General features: G+C 41.4%; 1 protein-coding gene across 1 annotated transcript in view; it reads right to left on the reverse strand.

Moving 5' to 3' along the window:
• Positions 1-2652: 2652 nt before the first annotated feature.
• Positions 2653-27069, reverse strand: part of Slc9c2 (solute carrier family 9 member C2 (putative)) — a 56634-nt gene continuing 32217 nt past the window's right edge. The window contains exons 17-27 of the mRNA XM_036201960.1: positions 25456-25605; positions 22805-22856; positions 21315-21463; positions 20294-20419; positions 17927-18025; positions 15053-15220; positions 13676-13807; positions 10917-11102; positions 9721-9805; positions 8437-8492; positions 2653-3970 (exon numbers count right to left, since the gene is read on the reverse strand). Of these exons, the coding sequence (XP_036057853.1) occupies positions 3935-3970; positions 8437-8492; positions 9721-9805; positions 10917-11102; positions 13676-13807; positions 15053-15220; positions 17927-18025; positions 20294-20419; positions 21315-21463; positions 22805-22856; positions 25456-25605 (1239 nt within the window). The 3' untranslated portion in view covers positions 2653-3934. The remainder of the gene's footprint in view (positions 3971-8436; positions 8493-9720; positions 9806-10916; positions 11103-13675; positions 13808-15052; positions 15221-17926; positions 18026-20293; positions 20420-21314; positions 21464-22804; positions 22857-25455; positions 25606-27069) is intronic.

The raw sequence follows: 27069 nt of genomic DNA on the forward strand, positions 1-27069 counted from the left end.
CTTTCTTGCTAGGACTGACATGGATATTTTCCTCCAAGGACAGATAAGCAGGAGCCACTGAAGGATAGGATTCTCACACATGTATTGGGCCATTTTGCTGTTTCCTGTTTTCCTAGAGTCTTGGGAGTGGGTATGTAGATTACAACCTTAACCTAATATCTTAGCAGTATAGCAAGACTGAAGAAAGCTTTGAGGAGCTGGAGAGATGGCTCAGCTGTGAAGCACACTGGCTGTTCTTCCAGAGATTCTGAATTCAATTCCCAGCAACCACATGGTGTCTCACAAACACCTCTTATGGGATCCGATGCCCCCTTCTGGCATAAAGGCATGCAAGCAGATAGGGCATCCATACATAAAATAACTCTTAAGAAAAAAAATTTTAATTAAAAAAAAAAAAAAAGAGCTTTGAGATGGTGGTATATTTTATTTTTTTCTACTCCAAGCTGAATGGTTTCTCTCAGGCTTACACAATGCTACTAGATCAGGGTAGAAAGGCATTTGTGGGTCTTAGTCTGGGTTATTGTAACAAAAATGCCATGGAGTAGGTGGCTTGAGCAGTGGGTGTTTATTTCTAGGTGTCAAGCCTGGGAGTCTTAAGATGGAAGCAATGGTGGATCCTGGGTCTGGTGAGGGGCCACTTCCTGTGTTGTAGACATGACCGAGAGAGAGATCATGTCCTGACTTGCTTGCCTCTGTCTCCTGTCATTTGCTTACCTACCAGCTACCTCACTGCTGGCTCTCTCCCTTAAACTATGTGTTTGTTTTATTCTTTCCATGGGAAGTCTGGCTTCAATTTCCTGTTGAGGTTTTTGCTTTTTGTTTGTGATACTATCTTGCTTTGAAGCCCAGGCTGGACTTGAAGTCCTGCTGCCATGGCTTCCCAGGAGCCAGGATTTGCAAAGTGCATCATCTTTTCCCTCATCCTCATCAACTTGTTACCCTAGCTCAGGCTTCTAAATCTTGGTATTTTGACTGTTCTGCCCATGTTGGACAGACATTTCCAGGGCAGGAGTGATCCTGAACAAGATTTTAAATTTGTTGTTGGATGAGGAGGGTAAATTTTGGCCTGAATTTTTTTTTTCATATAATGAATTTCGTTACCTATGTGAAGATTTGTTTCTTGAAACTGAATGTGGCTACAGGAAATTATTTTGCCACGTGGCTGTGGCATTACTGGTCTGCTGGCATCCTGTTCCTTGGGTGGCTGAATGGTGTCTCCCCGACCCCACCATTCTTCTCCCTCCATCTCTTGGATTTCCCGCCTGACTATAACCTGTCCTGCCATAGGCCAGAGCAGCTTCTTTTATTAACCAATGGTAGCAACATGTATTCGCAGCACACAGAAAGACCGTCCCATAGCAAATGACTATGTCTAAATGGCCAAGTCAAGCTGTCAGTTCCTACATGCAGCATCCTGGCATGGTCTTCCTCATTGTTCCTACATGCAAGCTGAGGAAATAGAATTTTGACTAGTTTGAGGGCATGTTAACTGGTCTTAAAAAAAAAAAAAAAATTATTACCAGGGACCTGGGGAGATATTTAATTGGTGAAATGCTGTGCCAGGTATGGTATAGGGCATGCTTGTAATCCCAGCACTGAGGAGGTAGAGACAGGTGTATCTTGGGCTCCTTGTGCAACCAACCTAAGCTAATGTGCAAGCCCCAGTTCCATGAGACACAAATAGACGGTTCCTAGGGTTTTCTAGAATCAATCAATCTTTCTCTGTCTCTCTCTCTGTCTCTCTCTCTCTGTCTCTCTCTCTCTCTCTCTCTCTCTCTCTCTCTCTCTCTCTCTCTTTCTCTCTCTCTCTCAGACAATATTGTATAGGTAAGGCTGGCCTTGAATTCTTGGTCTTTCTGCTTTTTCCTCCCATGTGCTAGGATTCTCAATGTGAGCCACCATGCCAGGCTTCTAAAATAATTCTTTGGCTAAAGAGTAACTTGAAGGGGTTTGGGTTTTTTTGGGGTTTTTTTTTGGTTTTTGTCTCCTACTGGATGTGATCAAGAAAACATGCAGCCACAGAACAAGGCTGAACAGGTAACAGTAGAGAGAAAAAATAAACTAGTCTGATAATTTCTACCTTTTGAGAAACCTGTCCTACTCTTCGTTTATGTGATGCTAATAAATGTCTTTAGTGTTTACACCTTTTGAGTTGTTTTCTAATCTTCTGAAGCACAAAGTACTCTGTATACACAGAATAAGGTACCATTTTCTAGTTGGTACTTCAATATACAGGTTTCAAATACAGGCTAATATACCTCCTAAGCAAAACTGTAAAGCTTACACCTTTTCTAGTGCACCTGTACCACCTACACTTGACTGTGAGCTTCAATATGCACTATATATACTAGCAGTGTGTTAAGATGAAGAGCCCAGAGCTTGAGAACATAGAGCCATTTACAGTCCAGGTACCAGTGACAGGCGAAGCAACACTGTTGTTGCTCGTAAATGTTTCCCTCTCGGGGCCGATGGACATCCTGACTGGTCAGAGTAGCAGGGGGAGGTGCCAGCTCATCTCAGGGTGACAAGTGTGTGGCCATAAGACAGCTCTGGCCCAGGAAGTGGTCCCTTAACTGAAGAAAGACAAAGCCATTTGTTCTCATTTTGATCCTGTAGTGATAAATCATCCTGGCCAAAAGGAACAGAGAGAGAAGGGTTTATTTCACTTCCGGTTCTAGGACATAATCCATCATTTGGGGGAAGACCAAGCAAGAACTGGTCACGTCGCATCCACATAATCCATCATTTGGGGGAAGACCAAGCAAGAACTGGTCACGTCGCATCCACAATCGAGAGCAAAAAGAATAAATTCATCTTTGCTTGGTTGATGCTTATATTTTTTTTCACTCTTAAACAGTTCAGGGCCCAGCCCATAAAATGGTACCATCCCCAACAGGCTAGTGATCTTCCGACATCAATTAATAGTCAAGACAATCCCCACCACAAACATGCCCATAGGTCCACCTGATCTAGGTAATCCTCAACTGAAGCTCCTCAGATACATTGAGGCAAACTGACTATTAAAACTAGGCAGCCTTCCATCTAGAATGGAAGATCTTTACAGGTGTTTCTAACAAGAGAGGACAAGGACAAGGGTGAAGGAGTGGGACACTAGAAGGGACTTGGCCCATGACACTCGAGTGGCAGCACCAGCCTGCTCTACCTCTTTGCAGACATGTTACATCAGAAAAATGAACCTCTGTGGTCAAGTGCACTCAGGTTTCTGTAGTGTACAGTCATTCCTGGCATTTCCTGACATAGTGAAGGCCACTCAGGACCTGCCCTGAGGTTTGAAAGGTCAACTTTTTCTACCACACTTTTGTTGTTGTTGTTGTTACCTCTATTATGATTTTCCCAAAACTATCCTATTCTCAGTCTGGTTGAAATGATAAAGAATAATGGGTTCTCAAAAGTTGTTCATTGACCATAACATTAAACTTTATTTGGCTTTTAAAAATAAAATAGAAAGTTATGTCAAACAGGACTATGAAATGTAAGAATGTTGATTTCTCCTAGACTTTGCTTTCAGTAACCAAGACACCGGAACATTTTCCCATTTTTCAGCACATACTAAATTAGAGAAGGTAGATACAAAGTGTCCGAGGTGCATTAATTACAGCAGTTTCACAAGTATTCTGCTTTGGACTTCCACATTAACTGCACATCTCACTTGCCAACTTAACTTTGCCACCACTTGTGTTAAGTCAGGGGAAGGGGTCCTTCCCTCGGCGTTAAAGAATTTCATAGTATCCTGAAGACTTTTTGAGTATCTCAAGTATAATGCAACTACTAAAAGTCTGAAGTGTTGGTAGCCATCCACTAATTGGTTCTAAAATAACTGCAGCAGGAAACAGTTTGAGCAGTTCCTAAGTCAACATTAGTGCACGGGTGTCAGCTCCACCTTTACCTGACTCCACACACCATAGCTGTCTTGCTAATACGTCTTTCTAAAGAGATGTCCACTTTCCACCTGCAAAAGAAAGTCAAAAATATTAGACTATGAATGCTTCAGGAAAGATTCTTGCCAATTAAATGGAGTCCAAAATTACTGGAAGCTTTCTATTTTACTGTCTATTTTCCCTTAAAAGAACTTACACACTAAAGGCTCTGAGTTACAATATGCAATTAACATGTGTATTTATAATTTTTATTTACTTGTTTATTTTTCTTGCCTTCATGTATGTGTTGCTTTTCCTTCAGCAGAGAGCCTAGCTTTAATCTGCCACTTTTCAGCCAGTAATTGCAGTTCTGCTGTTGCTGGCCTGCTTCTCTAGCAGCGGCCCAGCCACTTAGGCCATGGCCTAATAGGAATTCTGTTCCCACAGGCACCAGTTCTGTTGCTGCCACCAAATACAGCTTTTAATTAAATCTCTATCATCCTATTTACCAATAAGACTTGGGAGTCAGAGGCTGGGGTGAAAACCTGCTAGCTCAGAGAGGTTGAGTAGCAACTAGCTGACCTCTGTTTGCGGGTGTCTCCTAAAGGAAGTGTCCTTCCCTCTGCCAAACCAAAAAACCCCATGCCACTCAAAGCCCCTCCCCACTACTTCCTGTGTGTCTCTCTATCATCTTCCAGATACCCTCTGACAATATATGATTACTCTCTGCCAACTAGTTGCTAACTCAACCTCCTGACTCAAGGCTGATTTTAATTAACGCAAATGAAAACTCAGAATTCACAATGTGATTGAATATCCCACAACATATATTGCTTTTGTACACAGGTTTAATAAAATGCTGATTGGCCAGTAGCCAAGCAGGAAGTATAGGTGGGGTGAGCAGACTAGAGGAATGCTGGGAAGAGGAAGAGCAGAGTCAGGATACACCATCCAGGGAGCAGTATGTAATGACGCACAGGTAAAACCATGGAAAATGTGGCAACATATAGATTAACAGAAATGGGCTGAGCTTAAGTGTAATAGCTAGTCAGTAGTAAACCTGAGCCAATGGCTGAGCAGTTTTAATTAATGTAAACCTCTGTGTGTTTACTTGGGCCTGAGCAGCTGCAACCAGGAAGGACACAGGAAAACTTCAACTACAATGTATATATGTGCACTATGTGTGTGCCTCATGCCTATAGAACCTGGATCCCCTGAAACTGGAGTTACAGATGGTTGTGAGCCACCATGTGGGTTCTGAAAACCAAACTTGGTCCTCTGCAAGAGCATCAAGTGCTTGTAACCACTGAGCCATCTCTCCAGCTCCACATGTATATTTCTATACTGTAAAGAGATATTGCATTAATTGAATTAGCAATTGATACTACATTAATTCAACTGCCAAAGATGTGCTTAAGGAAAGAGAGAAGTGTCACGAAATTTAAATTCTAGTTAACTTTATGACTGATTACAGAGTAACTGGAAACTTTTCCTATAAATTGTGGAAGTGAAAACTTTTTAGAAAATAATGGGGCCTATGGGTGCTCTGCTCCCAGCTGGTACACTGGTACTAGCATGCTTTGAGGCTCTAGGTTTATTCAGTTTCCCAGCCCTACAAATAATAGTGATAATGATGACGCCTGGAAGAATGAATAGTAAGTGAGGAGCCCAGCTGTTTGATTCTCAGGATCACCACCTATGAAATGACCTTCCTTTAAAGGTAAGGAAACGGGCTGGAGAGATGGCTCAGAGGTTAAGAGCACTGACTGCTCTTCCAGAGGTCCTGAGTTCAATTCCCAGCAACCACATGGTGGCTCACAACCATTTGTAATGAGATCTAGCACCCTTTTCTGTATACATAATAAATAAATAAATCTTTTTTTTTTTTAAAGTTTCTAAAGGTAAGGGAAGGATGACCCTAGAAGAGCTACCTAGAAAGAGCTGAGTTGGTCTTTTTTTAAAAGAACTATTACCCGTGACCTTGATTGGGGCAGCTGCCATTTCTTCTGACAAGAGCACCTGCATCTCACCTTGATAGTAAATGTAGGTGGCAAGACTAAATCTTCTCTTAGAAGAACCTCAGCACGGACATCTCCTTGAGGACGGTGTGTGTGTGTGTGTGTGTGTGTGTGTGTGTGTGTGTGTGTGTGTGTGTGTGCGCGCGCGCACGCGCGTGCGCTTTTGCTTAGAGGACAGGCTTTTTTTAGGGTTACTTGGTATCTGGCCATTAGAAATCAAAATAAGGGAGGTTACTGAAGGCCTGTCCTCTGCACCTATCACTCCTATACCCAGTCACCCTGTGAGACCTATCTGCCCACGCACCCCACCCAGGGGTGGGCATTGCTTCAAAAGAGCTACTGAAGGACTGAACAGAGAGACCCTGTCATCATGAGCAAGCAGAGAGCTCCACCACCTGGGCTTAACTCTGTTCTGACCCAGGGTAACAAGTCCCTTGCCTCCACAAATCTAGGCATGGCTTCTAGCGCTGCTCAGATTCCTCCACATCAGCTCTCGCAGCTGGAGAGATCAAGAAAAGTGAAAGCAAAACTACACCAGGCTTTAAAAACATGTTTCAAAATATCTGGTTTTTACTGTGATTTCTGTGAACCTCAGCAGTGATCAGCACCGAAGGGTGTCCCTAAAAGTGTCATCATGGCATTTATGTGTCGGTTGCAACTAGCAGCTATCCAATTGTGTTTAAGGTCCACTTGACAGGAGGGAACACATGCCTGATGATGTAAACCTAGTCAACTCCATGTGGCTAGTGAGGTCAGAGATCTCAGAGGAGGAGCTACTACTGCTAGTTTCTTAAACCAGTATAATGGCTAGCTACATTCTAAGGACTTATCCTTAGCCCCACAGATAAGAGTAGCTCTTTCTTCCCTCCACCAGAGAAGCTTCTTCTACAGCAGACAGAGACCATTACCGAAAGCCACTAGTCAAAAATGCAGAGAACGACTGATGGAGGGTGGGTGTGTATGTGTAGATGTGTCCCCATTGGATACATCTACAATGCAATCCTTTTAGCTAAGGCTCAGGGAACATCACAGAAGATGGTGTACAAAGACTGTTAGGACCAGAAGAACAGGAGGTGTGCTGCAAGACTGTGTCCTCCATCCATGAAATCTCAACAATCTGGCTGTTTAAACAAGACCTGAACCATCGTTGACACGCCAATGTGGGTTGGAGAAAACACCCCTGGATGAAGGACTGTAGGCAATTACAAACTGCTGACTGAGGGAGAATTGGCCTTCCCTGGAGATGAATACCCTAAATGGTCATCTCATCCCAAGTGGCCATCCCCCTCAAAAAAATACACATATAAGCAACACTAATGAACTCTGCAGGTTGCAGAGCCTGGGACAGTTTTCAAACTGGCTGGCCAATGAGCCCCACAGTCTGCCTACACTCTCTACCCACAAGCCACAGCTCAAGTGTGCTGCCATACCTGCCTTTTATGTGAAGACTGGGGATCCAAACTTAGGTCCTCAGCCTTGTAGAGGAAGCACACTGGCCATTGAGCCATTTTCCAAGTCTTTAAAATTATGCAATTCAAAACTATGTTCCCTGATTTTAGCTTTCTGTTGTTGTTTTTTTAGATTTATTTATTTATTTATTATGTATACAGTGTTCTGCCGGCATGTATGCTTGCATGCCATAAGAGGGCATCAGATCTCATTATAGATGGTTGTGATTTTAGTTCTTAAGTAACACAGATTAGCTTTGTCTCAACTAGTCCAATTTAGTGAGTTGCAACAAGGTGTCTTTTCTCACTACCTACATTTTGCTCCTTCATCTCACTATGTATTTAGATATTTATTTAAAGACAGGGTCTCATACAGCTTGGGCTGCCCTCAATCTCACTAGGTAGCTAAGAATGACCTTAAATTCCAAGTCCTCCAGCTCCCCCCTCCCAAGCGTTGAGATTATAGGTGAAGGGACTCTGGCCAGCTGGACTGTGGCTGACATAGCTCTCTCTGGCAGCCTTAATCTTCTCCCTGTTCCCTTTGCCTTGTTAACAACTGTCAGGTTCCATCCCTAACACTAGCCACCAAGGTCCGGTCCCTTATTTGGTGACTTCCTCCTCCCAAGGCTGACTACCAAGGTCTAGCTATCAAAGTATTGAAGTCTAGCAATCAAACACCCCCTTTGGCTGCCCTAATTAACATGCTTAATTAAAATCAAACACCTCATCCTAACCTGGGGTTTCTCTTTTACCTTTATAAACTGCCATTTGTCTGTGGAGTATGTCTGTCTCCTCTCTATCCAGAGGCAATCCTTTGTCCTTCCAGGACAAATACCCTCCCCCATCTCTCCATTGTTCCCTTCCCCTTCTCCCTCCTCCTCTATCTCCTGCCTTTGTCCCTTATTCCCGCCCTCTGTTGCTCTGAGGCAAATAAATCTCCTTTGTGAAGAAAACTTGGTTTTAGGGGTCCTGAGCCAATACTTGTCCTTTCAATAGGTGTATGCCACCATGCCTGGTTTGTGCAATTTATTTCAACTATGTAGATTAATATTCACAATAAGAAAAATCTGTTCCAAGTGCCCAATTTATTACCTCTTCTTTCCTCTTCCAGTTATAGTCTTTCTTGGTCGTTCGAAGACCAGTGTTGACTGAGGTGAGGGGAAAAAAAAAGAATTCCGAGTATTTGAGTATCAGACTGTTCTCTCCACATAAGTCTTCCCTTCCCCTTCCCATTTCCAAACAGGCTCTTTACTTTCATCCCTTGGAGCTTTGGAATACGTTCCTAAAAGTCTAACATACAGACTCACAAGCAGGTCCCACAAACAAAGCAGGCTGTATACAGGCAAGATGGTACAGTGTGGACTGCAAAGGCAGGCACCTGCTCCCATTGCACAAATCAGTCACTATCTCCCTGACTGTTGCCACATATGGGAATGAGGGCTTCATACTGGTAGACCTCATTTTTTTTTTAATGAAAATCTCAAAAATCTACATTTGTAAATGTGAAACTTTTATTTGTTTTTCCATGGCAACTCATTGAAAATTTTCAAAGCAAAATATGTGTCAGGGTCCAAACTCAAGGAACTGGATGGAGACCTGATCTTAACCATTTGTGAGCTGTGTCTCAAGCCCACTGGAGAATACTAATGGCTGTGCTCCCCTCTGTCTAGTATCTTTCCAAAGGGCCTGAGGTAGGAGAGGTCTCCTCTCAAAATAGCAACTCATTAAGAATTGCATGATCTCACAGTTACATTTCAAGGCTGACTCTGTATGCAAGCTGGGCCAGGTGGGATGGTGTTGACATGGAGCCCGGCAAGGCAAGGACAATGAGCATAGAATGAAGTCCTTGGGTGTGTTTTCACCAGAACAAAGTCTTCCTACCTACTCTTCCCTGTGTAATCAGTGCTCAGCAACAGGATTGAGAATTGCATCTAGTGACTTCAATTACTTAAGTATAACTAGAGCAAACCATTGGACTTGTGGCTGTGACTACAGTCTGTAATACTCAAAGAAGGTGGGTTGGGTTTCATATTCCCTTCAGTTGCAGGGAACAGACCAGTTCCCCACTCTTGACTCCACTGTGGGAGTCTCTCCTCTCCCCATTTCAGTAGCGCCCCAACAGCACTTTGCTGGTCCACCCTACCAGGGCTGGTGGTTTGTTGATGAAGTGTCTGGAGGGAGGGACAGAGGAGAGGCAAGAGCCTCATGGATTTCAGTGCCTATGTTAGATAACCTCCCAAAAGCAAAGGGGAAAGCCAGTGTGGGCCCTAGAGTGAAGACCACACCCAATCACTTTTCAGAATTAACAGAATTTTACATTTGTCAAAATGCTTCACAGTGATTTTTCTCACCACTAAAAGGCTATCCATCCCTTACCCATGGCATGGGAGGTCTCATCATTTGTGACAGGCTCAGATGTTGGGATGAGCAGAAGCTTGCTTACATCTGAAATTCCCTGGATCTAAAAGCAAAAGAAATAAAAATTAGTCAAAAGAACACACATCAGTCCTGAAGTGGCTGCTTCCCAACTTTCTTTGTGAAGAATGTAAGAAACAAGCTAAAACTTAGCACTAGGTCTCCAGCCTAAGCTGTGGTGTGTGTGTGTGTGTGTGTGTGTGTGTGTGTGTGTGTGTGTGTGTGTGTGTGTTACATTGCCTCCCTGTCTGTCTGTCTGATTATGTAGCCCAGACTGGCCTCCAACTCACTAGTGTCTCTCCCCACCAAACTGCTGGGACTCCGACACTCACCACACAAACCCAAGCAAGATTTATCCTTTTACTTTGAAATCCCCTTTCATGTTGTTTCAAAGAAATCTTAAGCCAGAAAAAAATTGTCTTTTGCATATTTATGGAAGCCAAAATAAAAATGTCTACTCCTTACTTGTAACTGGACTAGAGTACTTCATTTAGAAAGAAGGGAATGGGGGCTGGAGGGATGGTGCAGAGGTTAAGAGCACTGGCTGCTCTTCCAGAGGTCCTGAGTTCAGTTCCCAGCAACCACATGGTGGCTCACAACCATCCATAGTGAGATCTGGTGCCCTCTTCTGGCGTGCAGGCATGTTTGCAGACAGTATTCTGTCTGCATAATAAATAAATCTTTGAGAGAGAGAGAGAGAGAGAGAGAGAGAGAGAGAGAGAGAGAGAGAGAGAGAAGGGAATGGTCAGTAAGCTATAGATTACTTTTACATCTACACTGAAGATCAATGATTCAAGGCCAGACTTCCCATTGACTTCCCAGAATGCTCAGAGCAGAACAGAGATTAAGCCAAGGTCTCTAAATTCTGAATTATGTCAACTAGTCCTCACACTAGCCTAACAACATGGCTGCTGCCATTACATTACATTACATTACATTACCCTCATTACATTAAGTAGCAAACCAAAGGTCAAAACAATTGAGCAGCTTGCTTGGTTCCTATATCCAGTAGGCACCATCCACTGTTAAATCCTAACTCCAAACTTTGCTCCCATAATGAGCAATTTTAAGCACACAATTAACTGTTGTCATCTCAGTTTTAAAGCTTATGGAACACCACGACAAGCAAACAGCTCTTTAGAAATTGTACACCTTACCTGCTCACAGGACTTAGGAATAATGCTGGGTGCAACATGTGATTCTTTCGTTTTGTTATCAATTACATGGCCGTACACAAGAATAACGAGTTTCGTGGTCACATGATTAAGAGTCATTTCATTATAGCTTGACAGAGTCTCCACATATGCGTGATTGGATGTCACACACTTACGAAAGTTTAAATCCTACAAGAAAATTACATTTTTCTATAAATCAAACAAACAGATACATGATATCAAGAAGGAAACAGACACACTGGTCTGAGTTTGTTGAGGCAGTCAGAATGCACGTACATCCTAGAATCGACTATTTAGAGTTTAGCATGGCTTCCACAAATGACCCTGAATTTGGTTACCCTGTCTGATGATGAATGAGCCATCAGCTGCATCATATGATCAGATCAGCCATGTGCTACTGGATTTCTAGGCTTCATCAGGCATAAGACTTATAGGTTTCTTCTAGCAGTAAGCAAATGTCCCACTTGACAATTGAATAGGCAATAATAACAAAAACCTGAAATGGAGGTAAGCAAGGCACCACATCTGGGCCATACCTGAAGGCTCAGAACTTTGGAACTGAAGGGCAGCTGTTGTGTGTGGAATTGAGTCCACTCCCCCAAAGGTTTAGATGAAGTACTAACCCTCAGTGTCTAAATAGAACTTTATTTGGAAGTAGGGCCTCCACAGTTAGGTAAGATGAGTCTATATGTAGGAGTCAGGGAACTTTGTAGACACATTTGAACACAGGGAAAATGCTGTGTGAAGATAACAGTGCCCAAGTACAACCCAAGGAGAGAAGCCTGAACCAGATGTTCCCTGCTGGCAGAAACTGGCATTGCTTTCAGGGTAGCCTTTGGTTGTCAGTTACCAACAGGCAAGTGGAGTGCCTATTTTCTGGGGCATCAGCACAGCCAGGGCACAAAAAACATAAGAAAATTAGCAAACGTTTTATCTAAAATTTTGCAACAAGGGGGGGAAAACCTAGCAGTGTGGTATTGGGGTTTGAAAATGCATGTATATTTTGACATCAAGGAGAACTGAAGAGGGCATTATCTAATGAATGTCTGGAGTGCTAAAAAGTCTTAACTGATTAACTCTTTGGTGGAGTATTCAGAAGGCAATAATCCCTACAGTCTTCTCATAACTGCTCTCTCTTTTTGTTGTTGTTGCTGTTGGTGTTTTAAAACAAACCCTAGCTTTCCTCTCATTTTAGCTTTTCACACCTAAAACTATTTGTGTTTGTTTTATTTTTGGCTTTGTTTTAAGACAGTCTCAGTCTGTAGTTGAGGTTGGCCTGTTGCTCTTGGTCCTCAGGCCTCTACCTCCCTTCCCTAAGCTGAAAATGAGGTTCTTAAAGCCTTGCTTCTATAGCCATGATGTCATTAAAGAGTTAATAATTATGAACTCCTTAGTATCATCTAATAGTCAGGACACAATCAAGTTTCTCAAATTGAGTAAAATATGATTTAATACCCAAAGTACTAAATTTGTTTTACTCTATTTACATTATTTGATCCAGAACAGTCTCTCTTTCCCCTTCTTCAAGTCATTGGGTTATTGAAAAAATGAAATGAGTTTTTGCTAGGCAGAATAAATTAGATTCTGAACTTATCTGGTGGGATGGGGAGATCTAATAGATATTCCCCAAGAGGTAACACTGGAAAAGGAATGGTTAGTCATGTCAATTTGAAAGAATCTATAATCACCCAGGAGGTGGCCCTCTGGAGGTGCCCATGAGGGATTATTTTGATTAATGTAGAAAGATCCGTCTTCATTGTGGGCAGAGGATTCTGAACTGGTACCAACAGGGAAGGAAGGCTGAACACTAATTTGCATTCATCCTTCTCTACTTCCTGACTGTGGGTGTGATGTGACAGCTGCATCTAGCACCTGCGACCTTGACTTGCTGCCTTGATGGACTGTGCCCTTGAATGGTAACCTCAATAAACCCATGGGCATAATTAAGTGAATTGTGGGTAAATATTATTGTCCTTGACATTTTATCTTTGAACTTTCTCACTTTCATCATGAATTTGTATGGTTTGTGAATCAAAGCATAATTATAAAGGACAGTTGCTCTGCTATTGAGAAAGTCCAACACCCGGGTCTTAACGTTCCTCTCTGGGGGTTCTTTCTAGATGAGCAATTGTCTTATTCCTCATGGAGAGGCAATATAAAAAGAAAGGAATCTTGGTCACCTTACCCTTCCACCAAGATTTTTCTGAACGTTATTATTGTCATAGTGGAAATGAAACCTGACTGGCTTGCAGGATGTACTGCTTTGAACCCAAGGTTTACAGTTAATCAGCGAAAATTGTTGAGCTGTGGGTCTGTCACCTCCTCAACTTCTGAGTCACAGTAGGGGTGAAAATAAATACTAAGTAACTCACAAATACAAGACTGCAAATTATGCTGGTCCAGGACAGACTTGAACCAACTACTCTTTGGAGGCAAAGTTCACAGACAGGACTTGTTCATAAAGTTCTTCCAATTAATGGTATGCTAAGCTTTGGGAGGATCTGCCTATTTAATAGTTTCTAATTCTGTTCTTTAAAAGGGTCTTTCAGGTAGCCTGGAAAATTTACTGTGACAAGAGGATTAATGGCCCACAGGGATTTAGAATGAGATAGTAGTAAAAATTCATTTTAAAGACTCAGACACCACCTTCCCTTTTATCTTTGTCTGAAAAATATGGGATGTACTTTATTAGAAATAATTTAGTACTTACAAATTTATTTACATTTTTTCATATAACTTACCTCACCAGCAACATTTGATTCAAAATACTGATTCGCAATATTAAGAGCAAGCTTGAGCCATATTTTATATTCCAGAGATGGCCAGAAGACATCAAAACCTTCATATATATCCTCCAAGGGGATGAAGAAGGCCTAAAATAACAAGGTACCAGGACACAGGCATCTAAATTATAATTGGTCATTAAACAAGATGGTCACCATCTTCTCAGACACCCAACAACCAACTCTATGAGACTCTAGCATCAATATGATACTCTAATATTTAAAAGAATTAGCATTGTGGAAAGAGTATATAAGATGATAAAATGTGTGGTCCAGGGAAAGATATATACTTTAAAAGTAGCCCAGAGGGGCTATAGAGATGGCTCAGCAGTTAAGAGCCCTGGCTTTTCTCAAGGTTTGGGTCCCAGCACCCATGTCAGGTGGCTCACAATCATCTGTAACTCCAGCTCCTGGGGATCCCATGCCTCTGGCCTCTACTGGCACCTGTACTCACATATACATACCTACATGCACACATGTACATAACTAAAAATAAAAAACAAATCATATATATATATATATATATATATATATATATATATATATATATATATATATATACCCAGACATTCATCACTCAATAGTTACATTGAAATTTTGGCTCATGAGCCTGAGATTCAGGACCTGAGCTCTCACAGCAGTTAATCCACAGTGCTCTCTACTTACAGAGTCCCTTTCCAGAGGCAAACTCCTTATACTCTGTCAGAATTCAGGATAAATGAATTGTTGTGAGTTCATTCAGACTATGACTAAATACGTCCCTTCTCCCTTCTTCGGGAAACAGCATGGTATAATCTGATGAAGTACCATTTCTTTCTGCTGCTCTACATCTCCTAAGACTCTGTTCCTTCCATCAGCCTCAAAAATTGAGAACAATTGTAATAGGAATTTTAGATCCTTTTAATTGGATTATCCGCACCAAATGGGATTTTAGGTCACTTATTGGTTGAACAAATTGGCAAACGTAAACAAAAGAAAGAGAGTTCGAAAACAAATGAATATTCTTTCAGAATGCTGCTTTCAGAATGGTGACAATTTACATAGTATAACACTGCAGACAAGTTTCTAATCTCCATAACAGCAGAGGACAGGCATCCTCTCTACTTGACTAATACAGAAATCAAGACTCAATGAGGTTAAATAACTCATCCACAGGCAACATGTGGCAGAGCTCAGCAGAGTCTCATATGTGAGAGAAGTGGCCTGTCTACTCTGAGCTAGTCTATACTGCTGGCAAGCGCTGATCAAGTGATCAAATAAAATATCAGACCTCAACCAAAGAAAAGATTCCTTATTAAGGATTAACTAATAATCTACAACCGAACTATTTTGTACCTGCAAAGTAGTTTCACAGATGGCAGTATAATCAACTTCGCGCTTAAGCAAACAGCTTAGTTCACCAAGAACATCCCCACTGGTACAGTACTCTGTGTACATAGACTTGAACTGTCTGTCAGTCCTCTGGCTTGCTTCTATCCCAAAGGTGGGAGATGAGCTATGCAACTGTTGGGGCGAGGTTATGAAAAGGGAAATAAAAATGTTAAGTTCTTGGAGTATACCAATGGCTTCCACTCTCTATACAATTGTTCTAGAGCAAGTCAAAGATTCTTTAATGAGATGTGCCAACAATGAATTGTGGAAGAATAGACTTCCACAAAAAGTCATGGTTTATTTTGTATTTCAACCTCTCAAGGCAAAGGTTTTCCTCAAACAAAGATGAAAGTTGTTGGGCTAGGGATGTAGCACTTGCCTAACACGCTTGAGACCTCAAGTTCAGTCCTTAGCACTGAAAAACAAAATAAAAACAAACAAAAAGAAAAAAGATTCTTATAAGGATTAAATAACAAAACATATTGCCTTTCTTGATTACTTTTATAAAAGTTAAAATAAACCTCTTCCTATATGCATCTCTTTTTAACATTCTACTTGTTGGAGAGCACTAGTCTAAGTTAGCTAAAATGCCAAATGCTTCTGAGGGCTGAAATAACACCACTGATGGAAAGTTCTACACTCGATCTTATATAACAGATCACAGTCAAAATGTAGGCACAATACAAATATTGTATAAAATTGCCTTTAAGGTATATATAAGGCTTAGAAGAAACAAAAATGAATTTAATGGTTAGACTTGAATATTACTCCAAAGAGAGCTCATTATAAATATGTCAAAAATCTGATTCCAAACATCAGAAGGACACTCTGATGACTGTAACAGGGAGCTAGAAATTGGAATTTCCATGCTGAGAATAGGATGAGCCGCCCACAGAATCCCTGGTGTCAGAAGAAAGACTCATTTCCCAGGGGGAAAAACCTACTATCATGTATATTTCCTGGCTTTTCTTTACATTCTGTAAATTTTTATGAGAAATGTCCAGACAGGTTGAGAATTTTCCTCTCCCCAGTTATGGACAAAGCTGTAAACAAATTAATGTTCCCATTCTTTATGCTATGTTGTTTTCTTCATAGGCAGTGAGAGACACTAACACTGTGAAGGGCAAGAAGGGAGAGGAGGAAGAGGAGGAGGAGGAGGAGGAGGAGGAGGAGGAGGAGGAGGAGGAGAAGAAGAAGAAGAAGAAGAAGAAGAAGAAGAAGAAGAAGAAGAAGAAGAAGAAGAAGAAGAAAGAGAGAGAAAGAGAGAGAGAGAGGGAGGATGGCGGCACATTCCTATAATCCCAGCACTCAGGAGGCAAAAAAAAAAACAGGTGGCTCTTTGGGTTCAAGTCAAGTCTGTTCTACAGAGTGAGTTCCAGGACAACCAGCTCTATACATAGAAACTCCACCTCAAAAAACAAAAACAAAAACAAAAACAAAAACCATAAATTTCTCAAGACCAGATAGCTACTGGTAAGATTCTGGGAGTGCCATATCCAAAAGACTCAAGATATTGTCCCTTAATGGCCACTAGTTTTGTTACCAGAAACGTACACACACACACACACACACACACACACACAAAAAAAAAAAAAAAAAAAAAAAAAAAAAGCTCTCATAACCTAGAATCATCTGAGACAAGACTCAGTTGAGGAGTTATCTAAACTATCTAAACCAGGCTCTTCTGTAAGGGATTATTTTGATTGTTTATTGACCCAGCCACTGTGGGTAGCACCATTCCCTAGGCAGAACCCTGGACCACACAAGAGTGAAAAGGATGGTTGAACATCGGCAAGCAATGATGAGTTTGTCACTCTTTGCATCAGAGGTCCTATAGGTAGGATGTCTTCATCCCAGAATGAAACTTTCCTAGGGAAATCCTAATTCCTAGGAACGCTCTTTTAAAATACTGAATGTGTATACATTTAACTTATTTCATACACACATTCTGTCCTCTCCTTTTATCCTTCCACTGGAAAATGAGTTCCAAATGAGCAGAGATTTCTGTCAGTTTTTTCAATCCTATACCTAGAATGACCAGAATTTGCTCATGATAGTAACAAAGTAACTATCTGTTTAATCAATGGATGAAACTGACTAGAATCAGTTTCTTGGGATTACATTTTCTTCATATTATTTTTTGTCACAGCAGTTTATTTTCATCAGAGTGAAAAGTCTGAGATACTTATTTTAAAATGCGGAAGCTAACTATATTCTTCTCCCTAGGACAAAGGTTTGTCACATAAGAGCATCAACTGGGAACTAGGAATTGATCAGTGTAAAAGCCATGCTGACCACTGCAGCCAGCTACTAAGGTATCAGTATGAAGGAAGAGGCAGGGTTCTTGCCCCATATCACACTACTGAATTCATATTCTCTCTCTCTCTCTCTCTCTCTCTCTCTCTCTCTCTCTCTCTCTCTCCCCCACCCCTCTGAAACAAAAGTCTCCTCATTGATCAACTGAAAAGTTTTATTTTGATCTTCATCCAACTTGACCTCTGTGAGACTCTGAACTGCAGCCAAGCTTATGCCTGAACTCTCAGTTAGGTGAATGAGTCCAAGAACTTACTAGTTTCCATGTCTGAACATCCTCGAACCACTAATTCCTCCAGCTTTGTTGTGAAGAATGAAGTGACATCCCTGAGTGCACTTGGTAATATGGGAAGCACATTTGAGTACTAAGTGTGAAGATTCTCAGTTGTCACACTTACTCCCCTCGGAAATGGTTTCATGTGGAAGAGACTAACAATTTCAAACTTTTCAGCTCCAGAACTTACCCCTAAGTTGCAACTGTACATTCAAAATGCATTTTAAGTAAAGAAAATTAGTCATTCTTACACTAGCCATTCCTGAAATAATTAAGAAGATTCCTTGTGACATTTCACCTTCTCTACAGATGATATCACCATAGTCGAAATAGGTGAGTCTAGTTCTTCTCTGAATGAAAAAACAAAATAGAGTGGAGAAGTTAATCCTAGAATTTTATAGACCACTTGTCTAAACAGAAATAAAGTTTTAAAATTAAAAATAGTTATCAAGTAGCATAAAATGGAAAATATATCCTGGGGTTGTTATAGTACATACACATATCACATCAATTTTAAGAAATAAAAATATAGGCAAACAAGCAAAGGCTTTGTGATCAGTACTTAACACAGCAAAGGATGCTAGCACCCAGTAAATGTTTAGGGGATGATTGAGCAAATAGACAATTAAGGAAGTGTTTAGCCCTCACTGGGGCTTGAGCTATGAATGTCAAGCCTGGAAATCAACTTCTTGGCCACAGAAGGTTTTTAGTTAGGTGGGGAAGGTGTTGTCAATACAGTATGATGGTTGTGGCAAAGCAAACAGGAACATGGCACTTGGGGACAGTGAAGAAAGGTCACAGGGTTTTTCCCAGTTGTTTGTGATACCCTCACTAGCAAGGTAGGGACAGCTAATCTGAGTCCTGAAAGAAGAGCAGCAGATAGCAGATAGATATGAAAAGACCTAGATGCAAACACAGTGTATACAGTTGAGATAGCTGCAAGAGATTCCATATGTCTCAGGCAAGGACAGAGACCAGACTTAGCTATCACAAGGCATCAGTAGAATTGAAAGTGTCTGGGGATCTACATACTTTATGGATTCCCAGAAATGTTTAAATTATTTTAAAACAGTAATGATAATAAAGCTTTTTGTAACAAAAATGTTTTAATATATTCATTGTGTGTGTGATGTGTTTTGATACATATAACATGTGTTCATGTATGTTTTTGTGTGCATTTGTGTGTAAAATCAGAAGACAATCTTGAGTGTCTGTCCTTGTCTTCCACCTTGTTTGAGACAGGGTCTCTTGAGACATTGTGTACACTAGCTTTCTGGCCACAAGCTTCCAGGCATTTTCCTGTCCCCACCTTCCATCTCACAAGCAAGCATTGGGATTACAGAGGAGTGCTACCATGTCCAGCTTTATATGCATTCTAGGGACTCAAACTCAGGTCTACATGCTTGCCGTGGCAAACACTTCGCCACCTCCCCATCTAACATACTTTTTTTTTTTGGAGCTGAGGATCGAACCCAGGGCCTTGCGCTTGTTAGGCAAGTGCTCTACCACTGAGCTAAATCTTCAATCCCAAACATACTTATTTTTATAATCACATAATAGATATCGAGTAGAATTCTCTACTTTTGTGGAGGGAAGGAAGGCTGTGCCTGGGCTGTATGTTAAAATGTTTGTGAGTCATTAGTATATGGAGTTATCTTCTCATCCTTTTTATCATGACTCTCAGTTCATTCCTGGGTGGTCAATCCATCATTGTGCAAATTATTACCTATTAGGAACCAAATTCTAATTTTATCTTAAAATTCTGCTTTAAAAAAACTGGATGGGATATGAGCTTTTCTTCCCAGCCCCAGGCTAGCCCTCTCCCCTTTATTAGACACCATCTGTTTTCCAAACCACCTCCAGAAGATCCTGTCAACAAGGGTTCACTCTGGACAGCTGCTACAAGCTACAGCAACTGAACTTCCCACAAGTCTGAACTGAAGCCCAGAACCTAGGATTTGAGACACAATTGCTGTACCTATAAAATGTTGCACTATAAAAATGTCCAAGATTCCTGTTAGGCTTTTGCACCCTGCCCAAGGGTGGCTAATGTTATAGACTTAATGTTTGTGTCCTCTTGGAATGCATATGTTGAAATCCCAGGTCCCAGAGTGAGAGTTTTAGGAGGTAGAACCTTTGGGACATGCTTAGGTCATAAGGCTGAAGACCTCACATTCAGGTTTCGTGCCTTTATGAAAGAAGCACCATAGAGCTCTCTTGTTCTTTCTGTCAGATGGAGACAATGAGAAGACAGTCATGTAACGAACCAGATGGAGACTCTCACCAGAAACCACATCTGATCATGCCCTGATTTTGGATTTCCCCAATTCCAGAACTACGAGAAGTAAGTTTCTGTTGTTTGAAAGCCACTTGATCTGGGGTGCCTTGCTATAGCAAATCAAGCTAAGATACCCAAATGGCTCTTCACTTGTGAGAGCAACCATAATTCTTCAGAACATTTTCTCCTTGCTTAAATTAGGTTCCTGATGTCTTCAAATAAATAAATAAAGGCTTAATTTAACTGAAGTTATGCTTTTGATACGCTTTTCTTTACTCATTAGTTGGAGCAGTGGAAAATGTTTACAACAAGCCTGAGTCAGAACAGAAGATATTATTACCTTGAAGAACTCAATGAGGACATCTTTATTTTCCAACCAAATGATGTTAGGTAGGTATTTGTCAGGGGTTGGAGGCGGGATTGCCATTGGAAAGTTATTCAAGGCTTTGATTTTTGTAAGAAGTACCTAAAAATGAACATTCAAAACTATGGTAATTGTTTTTGTGACAAAAAAAGATGGACATGAAGTCAAAACCAAGGAAATCTAAGCACATTTCTGTTGTGTAGACTTAACTTGAGCTTCAATTCACAGCTTCCCACTCCTGCTGCCATGTGTATTATATTCTTTATGTCCCTGTTTTCTTCCTCTTATTTTCACTTATTAACTCTGATCAAACTTGTCATCTTTATAATTCAGTTATTACATCCTACCCTGTCTTCACACACACACACACACACACACACACACACACACACACACACACACACAGAGTTGTTCCCCTTCAAATACTGTTACTATCTCTATGGATGCCCCAGTCAGTGGAATAAAGCAGTACAAAATCCACCAGAAAATGGAGAAGCAGAAATAGATAGATAGATAGATAGATAGATAGATAGATAGATAGATAGATAGATAGATAGATCTACCGAGGCTAGAGAACAAGCCAGAGGAAGATTTCAGAGACAATCCTAACAAGAAGTATAAAATCTGGAAAGTTTTCTAAGTCTTTCTTCAAGTCTCTTCCTGAAGCCTGGCCACACAGACTGCAAGTCCTCTGCGTCCTTTTCATTAAATCTCCAAGCCTGCTTCTTCACTTGATTTAGCTACAGATGGCTTCAGTCACTTGCAGCCAAGTTGTTCCAACTGTAGAACATGCCAGGCAGCACTGGCTTTGAATGCCACAGGCATTAAAAATGTTGCCAGGAAGTATTGAGGTAGTTCTTGTTGTTAAACGCTTCCTCAAACAACTTCTCTCATTACATCCTGGGATGCCTGAGCTTATGGAACCAACACAGTGGGAACCACATTACTACCTTATTCATCTCAATGCCCTTGTGCTTATCAATGATGTGTGTACTACCTTATTCATCTCAATGCCCTTGTGCTTATCAATGATGCCTCTTGACCAGAGGAAGGTGAGGTTTTTCAGGGCTTTAGCAATCACATTGCGGATTGCCTGCTTTGTCTTCAGAGCAATGACAACATCACGGCCTTCATGCTCTATGAGTCCTGAGAAAAATTAGAAGTGGTAAGCAATCTATGCAACAACCATGATAACAACTGGTATTGTATTAGAATGTCCAACATATTTATACAATTGCCTTTCATTCTAGCTTCACACAGAACTCCTGAGACTGGTAGGGTGAATTTGCATCCCCATCATATGGATGAAAAAAACTGAAAACTAGCTTCCTGCACAACTAAACAACTCTCTGTCTTATCTCCATGGTATCTCCTAACCATTTCTATGCCAAAACTCATTTCACTAGAGTATTGTTTTAATGTCTCTGCCTATCCACTATATATTTTTTGTTAGTTGGATGACTGAAAGATTTTCATTCAAAAGAGAATCCAGAGTTAGGTGGATGGATCTTGTGAGCTCAAGTAGAATACTCATTCTCTTTTAATAAACACAAGAAGTCAGGGACTAGACTCTTGGCCAAAATTAACATTTCATGTGTCATTTTTACATTGAGCACAATGTCAAATGTATGTATGGAAGGTACTTATACACTTTTTTCATTAAAATGAATTGAATGAATATAATTTCATTAAACTGAATTAATTTCAATTTAATTGAATAATTCAATAAAATGAATTAAAATAAAGGATAGCTATAATCTGGAGCTTTGGTTTTAGCACCAGAATTCACCAGAGCTAGAGAACTGAGTGCCAACTTATTAGCCACATGATCTCAGGCAAGCTAGCCACACTAAGCAAAACAACTTCTTGTCAAAGGTCATCATCATATGGCTTTCCCTAAAAACCTTGAGGACCCTGACCTTGCTATCTGAACAGACACTTCTGCTTCCACCCTTTCCCTACACTGCTACAACAGATGACAGGGCCCCTCTGACATTCTGCAGTGATGTTCTTTTGCATGCTCAGACAATCCACCAGAATGCACATTTTTTTTTAAGAATCTGCATCTACCCAATATTGCTTTCCCATCTTTGAATCTTAGATATGGTCAGTAAATGCCAGTTGGATGAATGAATGAATGAGAACATGCAGTGCAAGACTTCACACCCTGTAATGCCATATTTAGAAGAAGGGCCTCTACAGAGGTGATGGGGCTTAAATGATGTCATAAGAGTAGAGTCCCTACCTTATAAGGATGGGATCTCTCTAGAGAAATTGGGCACCAGAGTCCTTCTGCACATGCAGAAAAAGTCAAATGGGGCCACAGCAATAAGGCTCCCATGTTTACCCCCCATGAAGCCAGTCTTCACCAGAAACCAACCTTGACAGCACCAGCATCTGGGATTCTGACCTTCAGAACCACAAAGAAATAAAATCTATAGATTACACGAAAAACAAATCAGGAAACCAAATGTTCCAGCCACTCACCTAGTTCTTTAATAGCCTCTCGTTTGTTTTTCTCTAAAATGTCATATAGTTTCTGTAAGAGATTAAGAAATGGTTCTTATTACACCAAGTACAATCCTAGCTTTATCACCCAAGTAAAAGTTATAGAAGCGGCACAGAGGAATTCTCACTCAGTTTGATTTAGGGGAGCTTTTGTCTTCCAGAGGGTTCCATTGCATTACCCAGGCCGGGACTCAGATGGCAATGAATGTTGTAGGGCTGATGTTTTGCATAAGCACCATGCTTCACTGTAATCATTATTAGTTCAAAAGAAGGATGGAAGGAAGGAAAGAAGGAAGGAAGGAAGGAAGGAAGGAGGAAGGAAGGAAGGAAGGAAGGAAGGAAGGAAGGAAGGAAGGAAGGAAGGAAGGAAGGAAGGAAGGAAGGAAGGGGGAAAAGAAAGAAAGAAAAAAGAAAGGGAGGGAGGGAGGGAGGGAGCAAAAGTTCTCTACACTCCACTATGCACAATTAAGAATTCTCATTGGCAGACACCAATTTGAAGATACACTGAGGGAGCAGCTATTTGAGGATCTACTTTGCCAAGAGCACAAAAACAAGTGGGATGATGTGAACATGCTGGGTAAGTGAGTTCATGCTCCCTGAAGGCCACTCCTTAAAGAGTTGAAGAAGTAACTCCACACCGACAGATGGATGGTGTGATTGTTTTTTCAGTCACACAAACAGGTACTGTGGGGTGCTCACTGTGTGCCAGGAACTGCTCCTCATAAAGCTCACTCTGGAGCACATCCTTAGCCATACCAACAACCCAGAGGCAACAATGCATAGTCCCCTGGGTCATCACATACAAGTACCTGAAATGACTCACACACTGCATGCCACATTTATGGAGAACAATGGATTTGTTATCTGAAGCTAAAGCAAAACAAAACTTTGTTTTTTTTTTTTCCTCTGTTTGTTTGGGCTTTTAAAAATTACACCTAGTAAGTTCCTTGCTTTGACTATACAAATGAGACTTTTCATGTCACTAACATACTCATGTCCAGCCTTGTTTGCATTGTGCTAAGCCTCCTTCTTGCAGAACTGAATTTATATTCACACTAAGATTCTGGGCAACAGTAACTCCTGCCTGCAAAGACATCACTACCAGAGAGGCAATGTCTGTTACCTCTCTACAGGTAAACTGCCATAGGCCAGTTTCCAGAAACATCGAATCACTTCAGAAGCATCTACCTAATACACATCACAAAAAGCCACTGAGTCCTCACTGAAGTCCTCTGTTTCTTAATTTTTTATTTTCTTTAATGTGTAGGGGTGTTTTGTCTGAATTTATATCTGCACCGTGAGTGCCTGGTACCTAAGCACCAAATCCCCTGGAACTGGAGTTAAATATGACTGTGAGGTGCTGTGTGAGTGCTGAGGACTGGCCCCAGATCCTCTGGAAGAACAGTGAGTGCTCTTAATCACAGGTTCGTCTCTCCAGCTCCCTGAAGTCCCCCATTTAAAGTACCAAGGGAGGTTTGTTTTCTACACAGCTGTCAAGGCAACTGCCTCCAGACCCCTCTGCTATCTCCTAAATATCTCAAAACATCTTCAGCTCCCTCCCTGGCTGATGTTTGACTTCCCTCATCTTCCTCCTTCTGGAGTCTTTTCTGCTATGAACTTCTTCATGTTCTCTGTTCTGTTTGTTTTGGGTGTGGGGAGGGCTGTGGTGGGGGGGAAGGGAGGGGTCTCATAGTGTAGCCTTGGCCAACCTAGAACTCACTGCATAGCCCAGCATGACCTAGAACAATCTCCCCACTTTTGAAATGGGACTTTGAAGAAGCAGAAGCCATGCAGGAAACAGAAACTTTTAAAATAAGAGAGTTGAGAGACTCTATTATTATTTTTTTTTTAAAAGAAACTACTGCTTAGAAAAAGAAGTGATCGTAGTGACTGTCAAAAAACTGTAAAACAATGGTTTAATGGGTCTGCGAATGAGCAGAAGGAACACAGCAGAGGGCTGGCTGGAAACTTGGAAAGCCACGCTAAAACCTTCTCATGGCAAAGGGGACAAAAGCAGAAAGTTGTGAGAAAAGCTGAAACAAGGATTAGCCCTACAAACCATCCACGTGTGTGATTAAATGATTGTGCTGAGCATCATGTTTAGCAGGGGCTGTCTGCCTAGGAGTGGACGAGCAAGCTGAGGCACATAGTGGACCTTGATGTGCCAGCTCTTCTTGGACCGGTGGCTCCCTTGTCTTCGACTCATTCAACTTTTACGCCAGTGACTCCACAACTACAAACTCCACCATGAGGCTCCATGAGTGCCCAGGTCTTTAGCATTTTCAAGTCTCTCTTTGGTGGTTATCATTATTATTATTATTATTATTATTATTATTATTATTATTATTACTGCTCTTGCTTGTTGTGTCTTATTTTGTTTGAGATAGGGTCTCAAACAGCACATCCAAGTGCATATACACACACAACCATACACACACACACACACACACACACACACATAAATAAAAAGTTTGGACTGTTCTCTGTAGCACTTTGTGTAACAAACACTTGAACTTGTTTGCCTACTGAAGTCGGTCTGTTGGTCACATACATAAAAAGCTGATCTTAGGGATATGAATACACCTAAGTAAGGTAATTCCCATCCACACCACCCAATGCCTGTTTCTTACCTGATAGACTGATTCACGGCCAGAAATTTGCCTGACCAAAAGTTTGGCATCTTCCTGACTTTTGACATAGCCTTTTGTGATACTGTACATCAAGCTGAGGCTCTTTTTGATCTGTACGTCTGTCATATTTATTAATATTGGTATTATAATCTGGAGCAGCAGGGTGGAGGGAAAAATATAGATTTAATTAAGTGTTTTATCTCTCATGAGGATCTAGTTTACCATGGTTATGTGCATGCACGTAAGCAGAGGTGAGTGTGGGTACAGGCTACGAAACCAGGATGAAGACCATGGGAGGGAATTAAAAGGCTTTGAGCAAGGCAGAGCAAGCAACAGAGCACATAGGACAGGAAAGTGGAAAAGAGACAGGGGCGTACAAGAAGAGGAAGAGGAGTGGGAGAGGAGGGAGGAGAATTAATTTAAAAAAATAGTTTTACTTGACAATCCCACACTGAAATCTAATACTATATGATAATTTAATTTTTTAACTAAAAAAAAAAAAATCATGAGGAAAACACCCTCCCCAGCAGAGGTTCTCAAAATGTCAACTGTAGGCCAGCAAAAGCATGTCCAAGAACTTTCTAGAAATGCAGTGTCCGGTCCTGTCCAGAAGTATAATGTCAGACACTGTGGTATGTGGTCCAGCAGGGCCCGTTTCCAAAAGGCCTCTCTGCCTGCATCCACACACGCATGGGTTTGTGACCACTTCCTCTATGCATAATGTACTGCAGCTGTAGGTGGAGTCTCTAGCATGCCCCTATGACCACTTCCTCTATGCATAATGTACTGCAGCTGTAGGTGGAGTCTCTAGCATGCCCCTATGACCACTTCCTCTATGCATAATGTACTGCAGCTGTAGGTGGAGTCTCTAGCATGCCCCTGTCCCTCCGTCTCTCTACTCTTCAACTTCAGAAAACGAAAGTGGTGTCCCAGGAAGCTGAGTGACAGCTTGGAAGAATAAACTCTATCTCTGAACCATGCAGGCCACCTTCCATTCTTGTCCTACATTTCTCTGCTTTTACGCTGAGACCAGCTGGTGCAGGGACTTAAGAGAATGAGATCTCTTATACTATCTCTCCAGTCGCCATCTATGTGACCTTCAGCAAGCTACCCATGACTCTGGGGATCCCTTTTCTCCTGAATAAAATGAGTCTAATATGTAAGGCCTGGAAAGCCAATGGAGCCACTGCTCCAAAGCCAACTGTCAATCGCACAGCAAGGGGCTTCCCGTGGAGTCCAGGCTGAGTCAGAGCACAAGGGCATTTGGTGCGAGACTCAATATCAAGAGAAGAGAAAGTAAAAAGAAAACAGTATCATAGTGCAGGAATTAAAAGAACAGAGAAAGATTTTATTAGCTGCCATTTTGATTATGAACTTGGGGGTAGGGAGGATCTTGTTTAAAGAAAATGTTTTCAAAGCCTTCCTCTGTGATGCACTGATACCCCTGAGCTGACTGTTGACTCCTAGGGCAACTAAAAGATCTCTGCTGTGGATATCAAAATAAAATGCTGTTTGGCCAATGGCCAGGCAGGAAGTATAGACGGGACAAGAGAGAAGAGAATTCTGGGAGGTGGGAAGCTAGGGCAGAGAGACGCGGCCAGCCACTACCAGGAC

This window comes from Onychomys torridus, chromosome 11, assembly GCF_903995425.1.
Source record: "Onychomys torridus chromosome 11, mOncTor1.1, whole genome shotgun sequence".
Classification (NCBI taxonomy): Eukaryota; Metazoa; Chordata; class Mammalia; order Rodentia; family Cricetidae; genus Onychomys; species Onychomys torridus.